General features: G+C 41.3%; 1 protein-coding gene across 1 annotated transcript in view; it reads right to left on the reverse strand.

Annotated features, from left to right (window-relative positions):
• Window positions 1-22,500, reverse strand: part of LOC109074070 (voltage-dependent T-type calcium channel subunit alpha-1I-like) — a 68,866-nt gene that overhangs the window by 26,392 nt on the left and 19,974 nt on the right. The window contains exons 5-19 of the mRNA XM_042757586.1: window positions 21,371-21,468; window positions 18,652-18,811; window positions 9,257-9,599; window positions 9,008-9,100; window positions 8,462-8,765; window positions 8,145-8,377; window positions 7,761-7,912; window positions 6,814-6,999; window positions 6,605-6,722; window positions 6,316-6,471; window positions 5,431-5,518; window positions 4,753-4,889; window positions 3,183-3,590; window positions 2,269-2,369; window positions 714-837 (exon numbers count right to left, since the gene is read on the reverse strand). Coding sequence (XP_042613520.1) covers window positions 714-837; window positions 2,269-2,369; window positions 3,183-3,590; window positions 4,753-4,889; window positions 5,431-5,518; window positions 6,316-6,471; window positions 6,605-6,722; window positions 6,814-6,999; window positions 7,761-7,912; window positions 8,145-8,377; window positions 8,462-8,765; window positions 9,008-9,100; window positions 9,257-9,599; window positions 18,652-18,811; window positions 21,371-21,468 — 2,701 coding nt within the window. The remainder of the gene's footprint in view (window positions 1-713; window positions 838-2,268; window positions 2,370-3,182; window positions 3,591-4,752; window positions 4,890-5,430; window positions 5,519-6,315; window positions 6,472-6,604; window positions 6,723-6,813; window positions 7,000-7,760; window positions 7,913-8,144; window positions 8,378-8,461; window positions 8,766-9,007; window positions 9,101-9,256; window positions 9,600-18,651; window positions 18,812-21,370; window positions 21,469-22,500) is intronic.

A 22,500-nucleotide genomic window follows, 5' to 3' on the forward strand; every position in this document is an offset into this window, starting at 1 on the left:
CATGGTGGAGTGTTCTTGTTGGTTGCTAAGTGATTGCTAGGGTGTTGTGGGTGGTTGTTAGGGTGTTAAAGTCATCACTAGGGTGTTTTGTATTGTTGATACATAGCTGGTGGAGTGTTCTTGTTGGTTGCTAAGGTGCTGTGGGTGGTTGCTAGGGTGTTCTGGTGGTTACCATTGAAAAGTTGTTACTAGTTTAGTATTGTTGGTACATAGTTGGTGTAATGTTGTTGGTTGCTAAGCAGTTGCTAGGGTGTTGCGGGTGGTTGCTAGGGTGTTCTGCTGGCTACTGAAGGCATTGAAAATATGTTACTACGGTGTTTTGTAATGTTGATAAGTGGTTGTTAGGGTATTGTGGTTGGTTTCTAGGGTGTTTTGGTGGTTGCTAGGGCATTGATAAGTCTTTACTAGGGCGTATGGCGGTTTTCAATGCGTTATAAACATTTTCAGTTTAGTATGTTTAATACATTTTGATAAAACATTGTGTAAAAGAAGAATTTGTTTGATTTGAGTCAGATTTGAAGATGTGATACTACACCCTCATGATCTCATCTGACACTCAGATCTGAGCAGATGATTAAAGCTGGAGTTTAACGTTCGTTTCTCCCGTGTGAAGCTCAAGCACTGATGTGACAGTATTCATGCGGAGCTGCAAATCACTGTGTCACTCCTGCCAGACGAGACTGACGAGTGTGTGAAAGACTGAGGAACCGTACCAGACTGCCCTGATGGATTCTGGGTCTCTCCAGAGCCACTGTGATGCAGTTGAGGAAGATGAAAGCCAGAACCACATAGTCAAAGAGCTTATGAGCGATGATCGTCTGACACAGCAGACGAAACCTGCAGAGAGACAGTTAGTTTAAATCAGTTTTCACTCCAACACTCTTGGACACGGACCACGAGCTGCTGCTTAATTTTGGGGAGAAGTCGTGGCCTAATGGTTAGAGAGTTTGACTCCTAACGCTAAGGTTGTGGGTTCGAGTCTCGGGGCGCAATACCACGACTGAGGTGCCCTTGAGCAAGGCACCGAACCCCCAAATGCTCCCCGGGCGCTGCAGCATAAATGATACCCACTGCTCCGGGTGTGTGTTCACGGTGTGTGTGTGTGTGTGTGTGTGTTCACGGTGTGAGTGTGTGTGTGTGTGTGTTCACAGTGTGTGTGTGTGTGTGTGTGTGTGTGTGTGTTCACTGCTGTGTGTGTGCACTTTGGATGGGTTAAATCTAGAGCACAAATCCTGAGTATGGGTCACCATACTTGGTTGTATTTCACGTCACTTTCACTTTTTTCACCTTTTTTTTTTTTAATTTTAGTGCTTGGCTTTTTGTTTCTAGTCTACTTTAGTTTTGATATTTTCGAGATCTCAAGGGTAACTCATGAAATTTAAACTGCATATCAAAATCTAAAACTAAAATTAAATTGTGGACTTTTAATTATAATTGATAAAAAAAAAAAAACAGTCACCAATCACAGTCTTATACAGACATATATAGATTTATATACTTTTGAAATGTAAAAGTTCCTGAAATGTCATTAAAATAACATTTCATACTTGCAATGTGATGATCAATCAACAATGATCAAAAAAAAAATCAAAACATTTGTTTTAAACTTTTTGAAATCCTAAAATAATCCTTATTTTTTTACATTAAAATTAGATTCTGAAAAGCATATTTCCAGTGTGACTCCATCTATTTGTGATCGCTAATGGTTTGTCCAAGCTGTGCACGAATCACAGGCTGCTGACCCCTGATACATCCAGTGACAATTTCGTCACCCAAAGCAGCTGCTTTACCAACACAATCATCTGCTGGCTATGATCTGCTCATATGAGTGCTAAAATGATCACATGCTGTGAAACTCTCAGCAGTCACATGTTTGCCCTTCCGCAGTCTCTGAGTAACTTCACGTGTGTGTTCTGTCAAGCAGAGCAGCATGAGCCGAGCTCCAGTGCAGTGAGCGGCTGATGGACTCTAATCAGATCTGTTTCTCATTATTCACTCACCCTCATCTTTTGAAGAAAATAATGAAAAATACTATTTTTCTTTTTAAGTAATTGAGAAACAATTTAAGTGATATGACATAAGTACTTTGTACTTTTAAAAAGTATAAGCAAAAGTAAAAGTATTCATACAAGAACTCAAAGTAGAGATTAAGCGTAGAAGTGAAGTACTATTACTCAAATACTTACAGCTGTGGAAAACATCATTCTGTCAGTCAGACTGATTGAACAGAGATCTCAACAGAAGGAGAGAGGTGCAGTGAGTACATACTTGTTCTGAGGGGAGAATAAGTAAATGGACCAATCCTCTCTCCTCTCGCACCAGTCCGGACGATAAACCTCCATCATCTTCTGGATGCGGAAACACAGGCTCTGCGACACACACACACACACACACACACACACACACATGCAGCCCTCTGGTTATGTGAGATGAAGGCAACTCTTTCCAATTTATTTTCAATAACAGTTTCATTTTCCCTGGGAGACGTTTCCAATAAACTGAGTAAAATATGAGGATTAATACATCCGTATGACATCCATATTCATGCGAGCGGACAGCTGCTGTGACCCAGGCTATTGTGTGTGCTGTCATTGCTCATAATGAGCTTCTTCATGTTTTTTATCCTCCACACACACACACACACACACACACGTGTCTGTGAATCTACCGCTGCTGTATTTCACTTATGAGGCGTTTATTAAATGCTAAACTGAGCTGAGTTTCTCCTCAGTCGTCTGTCAGACGTGACGATGAGCCGCTCAGCAGAGAAACGCTCTAATGATACGCTCAAACTGATTCACAATAGCGTTTTAAATCACTTCACTGAGAGGAAGAGCTTCCTAAAGGACCTTTAAAACTGTGAGAGAGCATCATGCTCAGAGAGGATTTGTAACTTTCATGTGCTGCTTCTCAGAGAAAATCATCTGAAATTAGTATAATGGATCCAACAGCAGAGCTGAGAGAACTGAACACTTACTAAAGCATCAGCGCACCTGTCTGTCCACCTCTCTATCCATCTATACATCTATCTACCACCTGCCTATACATCTATACATCTATCTGTCTGTCTGTCTGTAATGAAGGGGAACACTTCCTCATTGTAAACATTAAGTCTAAACACCAAAACCTCTTTTATTAGAAACACTTATAGCCGTTGTAACAGGATGTTGTTCTGCACTCACATATTCCGTGTCTTCTTCCAGGTCCTTCTTGTTTTTGCGTGCGTTGAGCTGTGGATAAACCTCTCCCAGCAGGGGCCCCTGAGGGCCCGGGCCCTTCCCATTACAGTCCTGGTGTTCTGTGGACACGCTCTTCTTCCGGACCAGCGGGGGGCGCTGCAGGGGCTCGGGCAGCTCGAGTGAGAGAGCGCGGCGGTGTCGGCGCGACAGGAAGGGCGGGTGTGGCAGGAGAGACTCGTGTTCGGCGGGGTGCGAGTGAACGCCACGGACCCGCAAGCTGCCCCCGATGACCCCTCCAGCCCTCAGGCCACGGGCGGAGCGACCCGCACTGATCCAGCTACACCGCCGGCTCCAGGACGGCTGAGGGGGAGGACGCCCCCAGTGGTGGTAATGGGAACTGCGGCTGTGGTGCTACAGAGAAAAAAGGAAACTAATTAATTTTTTTATGACCTGGGGTTGAAAATCTTAAGAAGTTAAGAAATTTCTTAAGATAAATTCCAAGAATTTGTAAGACTGCAATTGAAAAATTCTTAAGAAGTTCTCAAATATGTTCTTAAGATCATCTTTGGTGTTGTCTGATTGACTGAATAGCAGTACTTGTCAAAGTCTCGCCGGTCAATTCAGTGAAAAACAACTCAAAGGCCCTGTTTTTGCAGATTACCCTATCTTTGTGGATTTAGGACGAGGATATCCTAACTTAAGAAGTAATTTACAATGATTTTAAAGGTGGTTCTTTTGAAGAATTTGATCAACTTTAAGAGAAAAGATAAGAACATTCTTAAGAAGTATTTTTGGCAACAAAATATTCTCAATTTTCTTCTTAAGAAAATAAGAAGAAAATTGCAGTTAGGAAGAATTGTATTCTTGAGTGCAAGCCTTTAAACACTGCAGATGAGTTAACTTCACACAGTCAGGTGTGTGTGGTAATTGCAGTCGTTGTTTCTGATCTCGCTGACTGCATTCGCTCGTTTTTAGCAGCATGAGCCGTAAAAGCAGTTGCCATAGAAACTTGTGTTCTCCGGCGCCAAGCTCTCGTTTTGACCTGATGCTCACGACACATCAGCGTTCATCTGACCGTCATTACAGTGACACAGTTCAGGCGTCATGTTTGGTGACGTGACATCATCAGGATGAGTGATTTATGTAGCAAAAAAAAATTATTTTGTATGACTGTACAATCAGTTTCTGTCTGAACATTCACAGCGTTTTAAAGTGTTTTACCATGTTCCCAAAGACTTCTTTCCCCACCACAATCTCCAGACGGCACGTGACTTCAAGAACAACAGCCCAACACACTATATTTAACCCAAGCGGCTCGTGCTCGTCTCTCTTTCGATACATATGGCTGCCTCAATTAAAAGAGGGGTTGCTATGGAAACCCCAAAAGCCTTTGCTGAACGTCTGTCACACATTATCAGGAGAATTTTGGTCTCTCGCAAACACACACACACATGAGTTTTACTTGAGGGATCTTCTAATTCCAAACATTAATCTGCACTAATGTTTCCTTGACTCATTACACACACACAAACACACACATGACGTGATGACATCGGTTTCTTCATCGACTGACCAGAGACGAGGATCTCCTGCCCAGGCAGATGGTTCTGCTCCGGTGGTTTTCCTCTGAGAACTCGATCCTGGTATTCTCCTCCGCCAGCGGCGCCAGATCCAGATGCCCATTAGGAGTGAGAGATGACAGCTTGGGATCTGGAGGAAAGAAACAGCACTCATCCAAAGCCAAGAGCAGATCTCTGGTCATCAAGACACGCTGTGAAGCTCTCCGGAGATGGCACTAATGTCTCCTTCATGAGTCCCTGTGGATTTTCTCGCCCTTTACAGCCACAGAAACTCAGAAACTGGAGGACTAACAGTCCATCAAAAGTGTCAAACAATCCCACAGGATTAAACAATAGAAGACGCTCGTATTTCACCGGCTCTAATCTGTTTAACATCTCAATCAAGAGCTACAACACTGGTTGAGTAGATTCATACGTGATGTTTACATCTGATTGGCTTTACATCATTTCCAGGACTCAGTGTGCACAGGTTCGAATATGAGTCCAAATCAACATCTCATTGGAAGATGGAAGAGATGCAGTTCAGTCCGAGTTTTTCAATGTTTCATGGACTTCGACTGCACACACACACATCTATTCCTCACAAGCTCGTAACCATTCATGACAAATGAAACATGACACTGAGCTGACTATAGTTGAGGGGTTATATAATGAGAGTGAAGGGGTCATACCGGAGGACGTGAGCGAGTTTTTGTGCTGTTCACTTCCATTAGAGGAGGATCCTTCATCATCATCAGAGTACGAGCGATTGGCATCCCCCTGAAACACACGGCTCACATCAGCCCAGAGAAGACACAACAGTCGGCTAAATGATTTCACTGTCAAAGAGCAACACAAACTTAAACGTATATATTACAGATTTACAGATACAGAGAGTCTGGTGAGGGTGAACGTGACGAGCTGCACAAACCAATCAAAAACAACCCAACTAAGAACATCTTTATCTATATTTTGCTTGGTCTTTAAGTCTAAATCATTTTCTACAATAAGGAGGAAAATATTAACTCCAACATTGATATCCCTATATAATTTTGCAAAAAAAAAAAAAAAAAAAAATCTACATTACATATACTATTATATGTATGACTAATAAAAAAAAATAAAAATAAATTAATTAAAATACGTTTGACCTCAAAATATTAAAAATAAACAAATTCAATAACACTTTATAATAAGGTTTCATTTGTTAACATTACACATTAATTAATATGAACTAATGATTGAATTCTACTGCATTTATTAATCTTAAGTATTATTATATATATATATTAGTTATATATATATATATATATATATATAGATTAGTAATGCACTGTGAATTAACATGAACCAAGAATGATTAATATTAAGGATTTTAAATACTGTAAAAAAAAAAAAAGATTTCTAACTGATAGTTCATTTAAGCTAATGTATTAACAAATTTTCTTTCCTCCACAAATCTAAGGATTAAGTATTAGGTATTAAAATTAAAATAATTCATAGAAACTACTGATTCATTCGTTGTTCAGAATCAGACAGTCTAATCAATGAAGAACTGAACAGTGTGTGTTTGTCACCTCAGCCTGAAATCCCTCCACCAGGATGGCCACCAGCAGGTTAAACAGCACGTAGTTCCCGAACGTCATCAGAGCCACGAAGTACAGAGCGACCAGAGGAGACGTGGAGGCCATGCCGTTATACAGGACCCCGTTCCAGTCCTCCTGAGTCAGGATCTGCACACACACACACACACGGCTGAGGAGAGATTTCTGTGTGTGTGTGTGTGTGTGTGTGTGTGTGTGTGTGTGTGTGTGTGTGTGTGTGTGTGTGTGTGTGTGTGTGTGGGACATCTCTCTCTCTCTGTACCTGAAATACAGTGACGATTGCCCACAGCAGAGAGTCAAAGTTCTTCCTGTCTGGAACCGTGTCTCCGGTGTCCGTCTTCAGACTGAACTTACAGCCAAATATATGCATTCCCAGAATACTGCAGACACACACACACAGAGAGAGAGATGTGGGTTTCAAAAATACTCCAGTAGTCTAGTACCATTAGCCTCAAAGTGACACACACACACCTGAAGATGAAGATGAAGAGCATCAGCAGCATGCAGAATGTGGCCACATTGTCCATGGTCTTCATCAGAACCACCAGCTGTCTGCGCAGCGCAGGCATGAACCGAACCAGCTTCAGGACCCGCAGCAAGCGGAAGGTGCGGAGCACCGAGAGACCGCCGTCAGACTGACCCACGATCTCACACACGCTGCGATTGGGACGCTCATGTTTTAGTGAAAGCACTTCTATTCTTCTGTACAAACATCTGTTATTTGAGCAGTCAGTTTGTTTTGTTGAAGTTTAGTGAAATGATTCCATCACGTTACATGATAACACGCAAAGTTTAATTCTGAAGCTGTATTTACAAAACTACAGGCAAGTGTGCTGAAAAAACATGATTACGTTTTCATGTTGATACAAATCATGACTGAGAGTTGAGCTGAAGTCAGTGAGTCAGTCCTGATCAAAAGTGACAGTAAAGACATTTATGTCACAAAAAAGATTTCAAATAAATGCTGTTCTTTTGAACTTTCTATTCATCTGTGAATCCTGAAAAATAAAATGTATCACAGTTTCCACAAAAATATTGTGCAGCACAACTGTATTCAACATTGATAATAGTCAGAAATCTTTCTCGAGCAGCAAATCACCATAATAGAATGATTTCTGAAGATCATGTGACACTGAAGACTGGAGTAATGATGCTGAAAATACAGCTGCACATCACAGAAATAAATTACAGTTTAACAGAGATTCACATAGAAAACTGTTAATTGTAATACTACTTTAAAATATTACTCTTTTTACAGTATTTTTGATCAAATAAATGCAGACATTAAAGTGTATCAGAAGAGACATTAAAAAATCTTACCATCCCCAAACTTTTGTGTGTTAAATACACTTTAATAACATCTTATCAATGGTTTAAATGTGACAGAAAAGCGTCAGTAGGTGTTCACTGGTCGTTACCTGATGATCACGATGATCCCATCAAAGATGTTGTACGGATTGCGCAGGTAACTAAAGAAGCCTAATGCGGTGAGCTTGAGGATCATCTCCAGAGCAAACATACTGGTGAAGACGATGTTACAGATCTCCAGAACATTAGTGAGCTCCTCCGGCTGAACACACACACACAATGAGAACATGAAACACATCATTAACTGAAATAATGAAGAGAAACAATGAGACACAGAGATTCTCATCAACTTATCATTCAAGAATCACTGGAAGAACACATGGACAGCAAAATCACTTGATATCAGCAGGTTAATGCTGGTTGAAGGTGGGGACATCTATATAAAAAACACTGCATCTATGAGACGCGCATGTGTGTGTGTGTGTGTGTGTGACCTGCTCATGGTGCTCTATGCCCATGCTGATGGTGTTGATGAGGATGGCCACCATGATTCCTCTGTTGAAGTATTTACTCTCCACGATGCCCCGCAGTTTGACCCTCATCTCCATCCACAGCTCTCGGCTCCGCCCCCAACACGCCCCCTCTGCCCTTTTGAACCTCTCTGTCTCATTGGGTGCCTCCCCCTCTGTCTCCTGATTGGCTGCTGAGGCGTCAGGTGCGGCTCCATCTGTAGTGCAGTGAGAGAAGAGCTCAGCGCTGCATGCATCCATTCATTCATCCTTCCATCCAATCCCCTCCCTCTTCTCCTGACCATGTTGTTGGAGGCTCTTCTCTCCCCCGTTGATGTTTGTTTTCTCTTGTGCCTGCTCTGGTGGTTTGCAGCAGAGTGTCCTGAAGAAGGCAGAGGTGCGTCTGCGCCCCTTGCGGAGGACGTGGCAGACGAGCTGGAAGATCTCCTCGTAGCAGTCGCTGGGTTCGACCAGCGAGGCCAGCGTGCTGGAGGACAGACGGGTGGCTCGCTGCTCCTGCATCAGCTGATGCTCGCGCTGTTTGGTCTCTGAAAACTGAGTCGCTATGACGACCAAACACAGGTTTATCATGAAGAATGAGCCGACCTGTGGAGTTACGCAAAGATTCAGAGACAGAAGCACACTCCTCACTGCAAACACCAAACTGTCTCGCTGCAAGCAAACTTTTCATTGCATTCAGAGTAAATATGCTCCAGTCTCACTGCATTCATATCAAACAGGCCTGAAGCAACAACATTAACAAAATGAATCATCGGCATGTCAGATAAAACACTCTGTATTGCTCTTTTAGAACAGACTCATAAATCTGTGTGAGTTTGAGTACTTACTATAATCAGCAGAATAAAGTAGATGAAGTTGTAGAATGAGTGAGCATCCATGACGTAATACATGATTTCCACCCAGCCCTCGAGAGTAATAACCTAAACACACCATCATTTGCAGAAAAAAAACACTTCAAACAGTTCTCTGGAAATGAAGTTCGCTTCCAATAAGTTCACATTAAACACAAAGAACATCAATCAGCTGGATGACTGTTTTCACAAGTTCTACGGTGGAGATGAGTCTCCAGCAGATACCTGAAATATAACGATCCAGGCGTATCCGATGTTGTCAAAGTTGATGGCTCCTTTGTGTGGGTTTCTGTGTCCAGTGTGGCAGCGGGTGTAGTATCGGTTCCAGTTGACACAGAGCCCGGGGACGACGGCGCTGGCGTTGAGAAAGGGCTCGGTCACGAGGCCCAGTGCCTGATGGTGCAGGACATCATCCACGTCCAGACAGCACTGGTGTCCCGCCACACGCCGCGCCGGCACGTCACCGCACGACATGATGCCGTTATCCTGCGGCAAAGAGCAGATGAAGGGCCTCTCGTCCTCCTCATCAGGAGAGTAGTACGGAGCAGGAAGTGCCACACCTGTTGATCTGAGAGAAAGAGGAAGTAGATTGGCACATGATCAATGTGTCCAAAACCTAATCAGATGCTTTACTGCCTACATACACTGCAAACAATGACTTTGTTACTTTGTATTTTTGTCTTGTTTTTCAGTACAGATATCTAAGCTTTTTAATGTTTATGGAATGTTCTTACAGCTTTATTAATATTTGATATGTTCTCATAAAGTTGCGAGAAAACATTCTTAGAACAACATTCTCGGAACTTGTTATTTTGAACTTGAATGTTTTAGGAAACATTTTTGTAACCTTCAAATAATGTTCAAATCACAAGAAGAAAACTGGACATTTTTACATTCTTAGAATATTAAAAGCAATCGTTCAAATAATGTTAGAAACTTTTTAACCTTTAAATAAAGTTATAGTCATGACAAGAACTGGAGATTTCAGTGTTTTAGAAACATTTCAAAACAAAGTTCCCGCAATGGTTTTATAACCTAAATTTGTTACCTGGGAATACATGTACTTAAAAAGAAAAATCTTCTTTCTAAAAAATCTTTCAAAATGAAATGTTCATGCTTAAAAAAAAAAACACCAAAAAAAAATCTGAAAAAAGCCTAGTTTTCAATCTGAATTAAGTTTATTTCCCTTTTTGAAAGGGAACTCCACGCTGCGTCCTCTAGAGGGCGCTATGGGAACGCTTTCAGCGTGACCAGTGTCTGAAGAATGAATGAAAAAAGACAATGAACTTGAAATTGACAGGCGGAAGCTTATGACGTAAGCGAATGAGTGACTGCGTGTATAAAAGGGCACCTGTAGAATACGTCATCCTCTTTTTTTGTCTTCAAGTCTTGTGTACGAATCACATGCGTTTGACTCACGAGAGAGAAGGATGCACTCACTGTTTGCATTCGCGGAACTACTAGAGCAGAGGTCTGTACTCGAGTTTTTGCCAGCGTTTGCACGAGCGCGTTCACCTCTCGGTGGAGTTGAACAAGCTTAATGCGATGCATTCGTGGCGGTTTCTGTTCTTGCTTGATTCTTGAGGGAATTTAGTGTTTGAACAGAGTGTGTTCGGCTCTCGAAGGAGATAGAGCCACGCTGCGAGATGCAATTGCATTGAGTATGCCTGTATGCCTGATTCTCTTTGAGGATTTAGTGCCTCTCACCCGTGTTTCGGGTCTCGTGGCTGCCGAGGCAGTTAATCAGGCCAATTGCAGGGATTGTAGGCACTGCATGAAAGGATTCTGACGAGGAGTGCTTTCTCTTCCAGAATTACTTTTTGTTCCAATTTAGTTTAAAGAACAGGAACTGTGTATAATGTGGGATATCTACATTATTGGTGAAGGAGGCTCCTGACTTGATGTAATAGCAAGTTTTGGAGTTGTTGGGCTCTTGCTAAGGGAAAAACATGATCCTCCCCTGAGCCTCCTCATCCTCTTAACCCAGGTATGTGTATTTAGGCAGCATGGTTTAAAGAAACTTGCTACGCTGAGCACTCTGCTCCCTAGTATTTTTGTGTTGCGGTTAATTTAGGTTATGAGGCTCTCTGTGAGCCTCCCTGATCAGCTGATCTTGAGCCGGGTATCTCTCATCCCCTTGAGGTTTGCTATCCTGATATCACAGTTCCTAGTGCTCTCTCAACAGAGCTCTGTGGGCCTCCTTGATGAGTTGCTCTTCAGGTCAAGCTTTCGATTACTCCCCTCACCTGAGGGCCTTTGTACCGATTCTGACACTTAGGAGCATAGTAGTACTCCTAGCTTAGTACTCTAGCTTTGGAGTTGTTACGCAGTGTACTCTGCTCCCTAGAGCTCTGCTTAGACAATACTATTAGTATATAGGCTGTACCGTGAGCCTCACTAACTGTGTCTAGCGTTGAGTGTAGTCAGGTCTCCTCTCATTTTAGAGAGTTGTTATGCTAAGACCTCCACTCTTAAAAGCTCCTCAACTAGGTTGAGTGTTGTTAGGCTTCCTCTCGCTAAAGAGAGTCATTCTGCTGAAGTCTCCGCTCTCCATAGCTCCACTTAGATAGTACTATTGGTATGTAGGATCCTTTTTTGTGAGCCTCGCTAACTGTCTTTAGCACTGAGTGTTCTCAGGCCTCCTCTCGCTCTCGTTTAAGAGAGTCATACTGCTGAAGCCTCCGCTCTTCAGAGCTCCGTCATTGGCAGTGATATGAGTTTGTAGGCTCTTACTTTGAGCCTCACTAACTGCCTTGGACGTTTAGTGTAGCTAGGTCTCCTCCTGTTTTAGGTAGTCGTCATGCTGGGACCACCACACTTTAAAGCTCCCCTGCCAGGGTTGAGCATTGTTAGATTTCCTCTCATTTCAGAGAGTCATCCTGCTGAAGCCTCCGCTCCCCAGAGCCCTGCCTAGGCAGTATTAGGAGTGTAGGCTCTTCTATTTTGAGCCTCACTAACTGCCTTTGACGCTGAGTATGGCTAGGTCTCCTCTCATTTTAGAGAGTCATTAGGTTGAGGCCTCCACTCTTAAGAGATCAGACTAGGGTTGAGTGTAGGTTTCCTCTCGTTTAGGAGAGTCGTCATGCTGAGGCCTCCATTCTTAAGAGTTTTCTCTACAGGGCTGAGTGTTGTTAGGCTTCCTCTCCCTTAAGAGTCATCCTGCTGAAGCCTCCACTTTTTGGAGCTCCGTTTTTGGCAGTAACAGGAGTTTGTAGGCTCTTTCTTTTTGAGCCTCACTAACTGCCTTTGACCCTGAGTGTGGCTAGGTCTCCTCTCAGTTTAGAGAGTTGTTATGCTGAGGCCTCCACTCTTAAGAGCTCCCCTACCAAGGTTAAGCATTGTTAGGTTTCCTCTCATTTCAGAGAGTTATCCTGCTGAATTCTCTGCTCCCCAGAGCTTATTTGAGCTCGACTCTCCCGTTCAGTTCAGTACCTCTGGGTATCTGTGAACTGATGCTGGGGAAGCTTTAAGTACACACGCTAAGCATCTGTGTACTTTCTGAAATCCACAGGGTGGTAAGTGTGCACGTTGAACACTTTTTGCACTTTCTGAAATACACATAAGTGGTAAGTGTGCACGCTGAGTACTTTTGCACATTTTCTAAAATCCACATAATTGGTGAGTGCGCACGTAAGACTCTGCACAATTTTTGAAATCCTGTACGGTAAGGGTTACGCGTATTAGCTTCATTCCCTTTCTCTGAGTTGGTTAGACCCCGGTACCTTCGGCTCCACTCAACCAGTGTATCTCTACTAACACACTTTGAAGCATCGCTCCCCTCAGCATTGAGGGTTATGGTGAGCAGGGTGCTTCTTTTTGGGTGCTCGAGTTCTCTCCCCTTCTGAGGAGTTGAATTCCTTGCCCTGTGGCTAATAGGGTTGAGTGTTGTTAGGCTTCTTCTTATTTAAGAGAGTCATCCTGACGAAGCCTCCACTTTTCAGAGCTCCGCTTAGACAGTATTTTGTTATGTAGGCTCCTTTTTGTGAGTCTCGCTAACTGTTTCTAGCGATGAGTATAGTCAGGTTTCCTCTCATTCTAGAGAGTCATCATGCTGAGGCCTCCACTCTTAAGAGCTCCCCTGCCAGGGTTGAGCATTGTTAGGTTTCCTCTCGTTTAAGAGAGTCATCCTGCTGAAGCCTCCGCTCCCCAAAGCTCCGCCTAGGCAATAATAGGAGTGTAGGCTCTTCTATTTTGAGCCTCACTAACTGCCTTTGACGCTGAGTGTGGCTAGTTCTCCTCTCATTTTAGAGAGTCGCTATGCTGAGGCCTCCACTCTTAAGAGCTCAAACTAGGATTGAGCATGTTAGGTTTCCTCTCACTTTTAAGAGAGTCATTCTGCTGAAAACTCCGCTCTCCATAGCTCCGCTTAGACAGTATTATTGGTAGGTAGGCTCCTTTTTTTTGTGAGCCTGGCTAACTGTTTCTAGCGATGAGTATAGTCAGGTCTCCTCTCATTCTAGAAAGTCGTCATGCTGAAGCCTTCGCTCTTCAGAGCTCCGTCATGAGCAGCGATGTGAGTTTGTAGGCTCTTTCTTTGAGCCTCGCTAACTGCCTCTGGTGTTGAGTGTAGCTAGTTCTCCTCTCGGTTTAGAGAGTTGTTATGCTGAGTCCTCCAATCTTAAGCACTCCCCTACCAGGGTTGAGCGTGGTAGGTTTCCTCTCGTTTTAGAGAGTCATCCTGCTGAAGCCTCCGCTCCCCAGAGCTGATGCTTTGTAAGTTAAGTACACACGCTACTGGCATCTCTGTACATTCTGAAATCCACATAGTGGTAAGTGTGCACGTTGAACACTTTCGCACTTTCTAAAATACACATAAGTGGTAAGTGTGCACGCTAGCACTTTTGCACACTTTCTAAAATCCACATGAGTTTTGCACACGCAAGACTCTGTGCACTTTCTGGTACGGTAAGGGTTACGCGTATTACCTTCGTTCCCTTTCTCTGAGTTGGTTAGACCCCGGTACCTTGGGTGCCACTCAACCAGTGTGTCTTTACTAACACACTTTGAAGCATCACTCCCCACAGCATTGAGGGTTATGGTGAGCAGGGTGCTTTCTTTTGGGCGCTTGAGTTCTTTCCCCTTTGTGGGCGGCTCCTTTAGGCTTCCTCTCTGTTAGGAGAGTCGTTCTGCTGAAGCCTCTGCTCTCCAGAGCTCCGCTTAGACAGTACTAAAGAATGCAGGCTCCTTTTTTATGAGCCTCACTAAGTGTCTTTAGCGCTGAGTGCTGTCAGGCCTCCTCTCGGTTTAGAAAGTCGTTATGCTGAGGCCTCCACTCTTAAGAGCTCCCCTACCAGGGCAAGCGTGTTAGGCTTCCTCTTGTTCTAGAGAGTCATCCTGCTCCGTTTAGGCAGTAATGTGAGCTGTACGCTCTTTCTGTTTGAGCCTCACTACCTGCCTCTGGCGTGGAGTGTAGCTAGGTCTCCTCTCGGTTTAGAGAGTCGTTATGCTGAGACCTCCACGTGGATGACGTATTCTACAGGTGCCCTTTTAGACATGCAGTCCCTCATTCGCTTACGTCATAGGCTTCCGCCTGCCAGTGTCAAGTTCATTGTCTATTTTTCATTCATGCTTCAGACACTGGTCACGCTGAAGGCGTTCCCATAGTGCCCTCTAGAGGACGCAGCGTCTTGTTCCCTATTACATGGTTACATGTGTAACCTGAGACGTTTTCTGACACCACAGGCAGATTTTTTAAAGCATAAACTAACTTAATATTCATAGATTTTATAGAAATCATGACTTAATATCAAGTTATTTTGCTTGTGTCTTGATTTAAGAAGGTTTCGATATTTGTACTGGAAAACAAGAAAAAAGCACTGAGGAAGAAATTAATTTCTTTGCAGCATTTCAACTGATATGGACCCTAACAAAATAACTGATTTGGGAAAACTCTACCTAGGGAGCATGCTGCTAATTTAACAAAATATGTAAAAATACACAGGACACACAAATATTGTGTAAAATAAGAAACTTGCATCTGCACGATTATATTTTGGAACAGCCTTTGATTTAAGAGACTAAAGATGCTCCCTACATAGGCTGCTCACTAGTTTTTGGAACAGAGCCACAGCCTTCATCACATATGTGTTTACACTGATTTAGAGTATATCTCTGACATATAAAGACCAGCATCCAGGAGCAGAGAAACACACACAGATGGCTTAACAGTGCTCAGAGGGTCAAAGGTTTTATTGGTGCTCGTCTTTATGATCATAAAGGCGACGTTCAGACGCTTTTAATAAACTAAAGAGCACATCAGTGCAAACGCACAGATCAAACACTGAGAGCAAATGAAATGATATTTCAGAAGATTATAGAGGACAAACATCATCAAAGAGAAGCTGAGTGTTGATTCATCTAACATCTGTAACAACCAACATGCTCTGAAACAACAGATCACCACTGAACTTCTGGCGGAATACACATTTATAAACACTACCATTCTGCACTTTGCATTAGTAAGATTTTTTTAAAGAAGTTCGTATTTTTATTCAGTGTGGGTGCATTAAATTGACCAAAATTGATAGTAAAGACATTCATAATGTTACAAAAGCTATTTAACATTATTTTCTAATTTAATACTGAATTATTCATTATGAATGACATTATCAGAGTATCAGTTTCATCTGAGAGAATTTGGAGAAAAGCATCTGCTAAAATGCATAAATGTAAATGAATGAAACAAGCTTCCAAATGATGCTGAACATCAGAGATTTACTGCTGACCTTACAGTTCAAAAGGTTAGAAATAAATTATTTTATTCATCAAGGATGCATTAAATTGTTCAAAGGTGACAGTAAAGACATTTATAATGTTACAAAAGATTTCTATCTCAAATCAATGCTGTTCTTTTGAACTTTCTATTCATCTGTGAATCCTGAAAAATAAAATGTATCACGGTTTCCACAAAAATACTGTGCAGCGCAACTGTTAACCACTTTGATAATAATCAGAAATGTTTCTTGAGCAGCAAATCATCATATTAGAATGATTTCTGAAGATCATGTGACACTGAAGACTGGAGTAATGATGCTGAAAATTCAGCGGCGCGTCACAGAAATAAATTACAGTTTAACAGATATTCACACAGATTATCTATTAATTTAAACGTTAATAATATTTGACTGTTTTTAGTGTGTTTTTGATCAATTAAATGCAGCCTTGAAATAGATTTCTTTCAAAAACATTTTTAAAACCCTACTGAACCCAAACTAGTGAATTAGTGTATTAATTTGAGATTTTCTCCTCAGCACTGTCGGAGGTCAGGTTGTGTTTGTGATCTCTGCTGGTTTCAGAGCTTCAGGACAGTCAGTCATCATTAAAGCCGCTCTGAGCTGCTCTTCTCCAGTGTGTTGGGTTCAGTGGGCTCTGCTAAAGACCGATGGGACAGAGATGTGTTAAAAATAGAGCAGAAGTAAGACAGGAGATTACCTGCAGGAGACTGAAGGCAACATGGGAACAATGTTACTGCAATACTACTAAGGAGTATGTTATTGTCCAAGACGCCTCAAACAAGACTCACAATAGAGTTGAATTAAAGGAATCCTTCCCTCAAAAGTGAAGATTTTTTACAAACATGCAGCTTTTGTCTTCTCCAGATGTTAACTGATGGACTGGAGTGCTGTGGATTACTTGTGGATTATTGTGATGTTTTTATCAGCTGTTTGGACTCTCATTCTGACGGCACCCATTCACTGCAGAGCATCCATTGCTGAGACATTTCTACAAATCTGATGAAGAACCAAACTCATCCTAATCTCAGATGGCCTGAACGTGAGCACATTCTCATTTCTGGGTGAACTATTCCTTTAAAGTTGCAATGAAATGTAAGTAGCGGCAGATTTTTTTCTTTTGCATTTGTTAGAGTACTAATGTTAATAAATGGATTCTTATTGTAAAGTCTTACCAAACAATGAAAGCTATGCACAGAAGAATTGTACACCATGAGATCTATAACATGCACTGATAAAATAGATCAGGTGAATTTCCATTTCATGCCGACTTTGACGCTCTGCAAAGGAGCTGTTCATTCTAGGCTGATGTTCTTCTCATCCAGCAGATGTCTTCATCAGTCTTCATCAGGTCCTGCGTGTCAGATGTGTGTCATGATCTACAGGTGCGGCTGACCTCACAGTAACACTGAAGTGTTTATTCTGGAGACTGCTGCTTTCCTGAGCACCGAAACACACACCGTCCATCATCACAGCCGCCACATGCGTGACATAACAAGGTCAGAGCCATAATTCTCCCAGCAGCCCCTGCTGCGCACCATCACTCATCACACAGAGGAACATTAGAGGAACTAAGGAGAGAGGGAGCGGGAATCTCACATTTCACCCCGGAATCAACAGAAAGAAATATGAAAGCATATTTTATCATTTTTAGGATCATTTAAGTCAAGTTAAATTTATTTGCATGCAATTTTTCACAACACACACGTTTCAAAGTAGCTTTACAGAAAATCATGATGTTATTTATAATATCCTTACATCATCAAGCCTTACAGATGCATTTATCAGATCACAGCTGAACGATAATAAAGTTCACATTCATGGGCACATGAATTTTTCACAATAAAATCAATAACATGCATTTAGAAAACAGACAAGCTTATCGATTTTCTAAATGCATGTTATTAATATTATTGTGAATGATTCATTAGTGCATGTGTTCATTTTTTTTTTTATTGGTTTGACCTAATTTTTTTTTATTATTATTAATATCATAACTGGATCTAGTGAAACAAAATATGGTCCCTGTATGAAAGACTTCTCCAATAATTAATTCTGCATAAACTCTTAAACTTTTTAATAATTAAATGCAAGCTCACATTCAGATCCGCCTTCATCCAATCAGCCACCGACGCACAGAATCAAGAACCGCCCTATTTATTTGTATTTTTTTTTAATCGGTTGCATTTGGATGTACATCACAATATGAAAGAAAAGATCAGTCACTACTTTCCCATTGTATGAGTGATTTGTGAGGATTCACCAGCCAAAAGTATTTCCTACAAGCGATGAAACTGTATTTTGCTTTTTTTTTTAACCCAATGACAATGAGCGATTGCTCCCAAATCACTTATTCTTGAGACACAAATAGATGACGCTTTGTGCTCTCTAGTGAGGGATCTGCAGTGTGCTCTAATGAGGGAACATCACGACAGCTTCACAAATATCTCCAACCCTCTTGAGGCTCAATAAACGCTCTGAGTTTACACTGCTGAAGACCAGAAAGATCAGCACGTGCATCAACACTGAGGTTCAAACCCCAGAAGAGCCTTCAGAGACAGCAGTTCACCGCTGGAGATCACAAGAGTAATCATATACAGCAGAAACTCACGATCCATCAGAAACTAGGACCAGACCACGAGCAGCAGGATGAAAACCAGACTCAATCTGCCATCAAACCTTCTCAATGTCCAACTGTAATAAATCCAAACATGATCTCGACTGTATTGTTTGAGACTGAGGGTGAACAAATGCACGTACACACCTCTGTGCCACAATACAAAGCCTTTCGTTGTTGTTTTAATAGAAAAAGACATTGAAATTATTGGAAATTAATCTTAGGAAGCTTTTGTGAGAAGCTTTACCAGTTTTCATAAAGTAAAGACTCACAGGGTGAAGTTCTCCTCCGGATAGCAGCGGTTTCGCAGAAGTCCGGCCCAGAGCTGCACACCGATGATGCCGAAGATGAAGAAGACGAAGAAGCACAGCAGCAGCACGTTCCCCAACATCGGCAGCGTGTCCAGCAGCAGACTGACCAGGATCCTCATGCCTGACACACACACAGAACACCACAATAAACACCAACATCTGCCCCTCCTCAGGCTGAAAGATCTCAAATCAGAAGGGTCATCATCACAGAAACTGCAATAAACCATAAAATCTTCAACTTGATTTGAGTCACAGCGTCAAATGCAAACGAGCTCCGTTTGGGGACGAACTTTCTGAGATGAAGACGCTGTAAGAATCTCTCAGGCGTTTCTCTCCTCTGATCTCCTCACTAACGGCTCCACATTCACTCAGATGTTTTCCTGTAGTTTGGAGATCTACAGTGTGTTTTCAGAGCGCAGGTGAAGTAAAAAGCATTTAAATAGCGAGCGAATCACATCCAGCACAACTGAAGAAACTTCACTGAGAGTTTGGAGTTTATAGACACTTCACAGATGAGGAATCAACTGGTTCAAGTCTCAATCCCAGTTTAGAGAAGAAGATCATGCAGACGTGTCAAACTCAGAGTGACTGTGTAGGGTCAAAAATTATCAAAGACTTCTGTTTTCCTGTCCCAAACTATCTTGAGTAACAAAAGGGCCATTTGGCATTCCTGAAGGCACAGAATTGCTGATATCGATCAAGGCCTGTAGGCCAACATGTTTATACATCGGGAGTCTGCTAATTGTCACACCTTTTGCACAGTGGGTGAAGCTGTAGCCTGCTGATTGGTCAGTTTGAATGTCTCAGCATTTGGGTTTCAGTCACATGGTCAAGGAAGGGATAAAAGAAGACTGTAAATGTTGCTCTGTCTCTTTCTCTCTGCTGGCTTTTCTTTGCTGGAGCTCTCTTCTCAGGGCTCTGCCTTCTGCCCTCTCTCCCTCTTTTTTCTCCCTCTCTCCATCTTCCCCTCACTCTTTCTCTCTCAGGTAATATTTTACATACATGTTAGGTACAATTAACTATATGTTTTACTACCCTTCATCTATTTTGTAACCAATTCAAGTGTAACCATAACAAAATATTGTTATTAAACCATTTCAATTACTAATTATGTGCTAACTAATCTTGATTCAATATTAACTTTGAACTGCTACCTATTGCAATACAATATAGTCACTTAATAGCAACGCTCTCCCACATATTTAGCTATTGTAACTGCGCTTATTTCCGTCGTTGGTATAAGTGGCAGTGGGTGGTAACAGACTAGAAATGTACAGTTTTATACCATCGTGCTGATAACATTTCTTTAGTCCTTCGACAATCCTACAGCCTGAACCACTGTAGGGAAACCACCCTTACACTGTGTTTAGAAATGACTTGATTCATTAGTGTCGGTTCATCATGGCTCTAAATGACTCAGCGTGTTCAAAGCTTCATCCGCTGAGCTGAAATGTGTTTTGGATTTTGTGAATCATAATCAGAGCACTTACACACATATTGTGTGCCTACTTAATTTGTGAGAAGCGAGATAACCCTGACAAAACCTGACAAAAAACTCATTTTGAAAGTAAATAAAGTTTTTTTTTTGTTTTTTTTGTAAAAAATGGCAAATGGTTTCTGTTATGGTTAGGTTACAGTATTTAGAACTAAAGCAGAGTTTAAAAAAGGCAAATGTAAGACTTTTTAAGACCATGTAAAGAAAATGTAAGGATTAAACTGAATGGAATTTAACTGAACAATACGTCAATATGGTTTCTAGATTTTAAATGTCTTCTATTTGCAACACTTCAAAGTTTCAACAGATCTCTTTTTAATTCATTTTACAAAATATGGAAATATTTTTCCTGCACCTACTGATCAAAGTGGAAAAGAGGTTGTTCTTCCTTAGTATCTCTGTCTTGCTTTTCAGGCCAAAGGTTCTTAAATTAAGATACATTTACTGGAGAGGCAAAATTACACTGTAGTCTTGTTTTCTGAGAAACTGATCAAAATTAAGTGACTTAAATGATTAAAACAAATATATATATATATATATATATATATATATATATATATAGGGCAATATACTCAAAAAAAAAAAAATCAGTTCAAAGGAAAAAAGGTTTTAATATCGCACTAACATATTTGTTCTTGTTTAAAGCATAAACTAAATTTTTCAGAAAAAAAGACTTCACATCTGCAGTTTGCATGTTTAAGGATATTTGGATATTTATATTGAAAGACATAAAAATGCAGAGAATGATATTTATTTTTTGAATTGCATGTGACACTGAATGTCACGACTTTGAAGTTAAGACTTGCTCTGATTTAAGTTAAAATGCAGTTTGAGACATTTTAATATCCGCAGAAACCCTGATAAAAACAACAGGGGTCTAAAATAGGTTAAAATAGGGCCCTGTGACACGGAAGACTCTTCATTTATTGTCCGATCCTCATAATGGAAGCGTGTTGTTTGTGTCTGGGTTGTTCATGTCTCTTCCTCCTGCTTTTATCAGGCTCTCGGTTCTCTGTAGGTCCAGCGTTAAATCCAGCGCTTCTCATCAGCTAATGGTTTCTCAGGAGGGTTTGAGTCTCCTGACAGACTGACGTGCATGAATCCTTTATGATCCAGCACTGATGAATCGCACGCAATCAGCTGAAACAGAGGCACGCAGCAGAAATGAGCAGAGATCAGACTCACTGGGGACTCTGTTGATGGCTTTGAGCGGCCGCAGGACTCTCACCGTCCGGATGGCTGTCAGGTTGATGTTTTGCAGGTCCAGTGAATACTCCACCACCCTGAACACACACACACACACACACACACATGTTATAAACACACAGTTCATCTGTACAGTCTAATACAGTACAGGTGGTGTTTTATACATTTGTTTTTCAGCACTGTTTGTTCTGAAGCTCCTCAAACACACACACAGCTGGTTTGATGATCTCTGACAGCTGATCATACGCTCAACATATTTACATACATGCAGAAACACACACACACACACACGTGTCAGAGATCTCCATCTGTCCTGCATTTACACACTGATCAGGAGATCTGCCATCATACAGAACACAGACTAGACACAAATAAAACACACACCGTAACAGAAGAGATGGAGATGAATGTGAGTTTGACACTCAGTGAACACATGAACTGAACACACACACACACACACACACACACACACACACACACACTCAGTGTCAAACACATCAATGTAATCCATGCATTTCAATCACTGCAGACAAAACATAAAGTGTGCTATCTGTAGGACTGAATAACATTAATGCTGTGAAACCACAAAACAAACATTGCAATATCATACAAAACTCATGATTTTTTTATATTTTTGAAGTCTCAACAAGGCTGCATTTATTTGATCAAAAATACAGTAAAAATTGTGAAATATTATTAACGTTTATAACAGCTGTTTTCTGTGTGAATCTCTGTTAAAGTGTAATGTATTTCTGTGATGTGCAGCTGTATTTTCAGCATCATTACTCCAGTCTTCAGTGTCACATGATCTTCAGAAATCATAATAATATGATGATTTGCTGCTCAAGAAACATTTCTGATTATTATCAATGTTGAAAACAGTTGTGCTGCACAATATTTTTGAGGAAACTGATATATTTAATTTTTCAGGATTCACAGATGAATAGAAAGTTCAAAAGAACAGCATTTATTTTAAATAAAAAAAAATTCTGAAACATTATAAATGTCTTTACTGTCACTTTTGATCAGTTTAATGCATCCTTGATGAATAAAATAATTACTTTCTTGCAAAAAAAAATTGAATGATGGTATATGTTTTATACTAAATA

The sequence above is a fragment of the Cyprinus carpio genome, chromosome A6 (genome assembly GCF_018340385.1).
Source record: "Cyprinus carpio isolate SPL01 chromosome A6, ASM1834038v1, whole genome shotgun sequence".
NCBI lineage: Eukaryota > Metazoa > Chordata > Actinopteri > Cypriniformes > Cyprinidae > Cyprinus > Cyprinus carpio.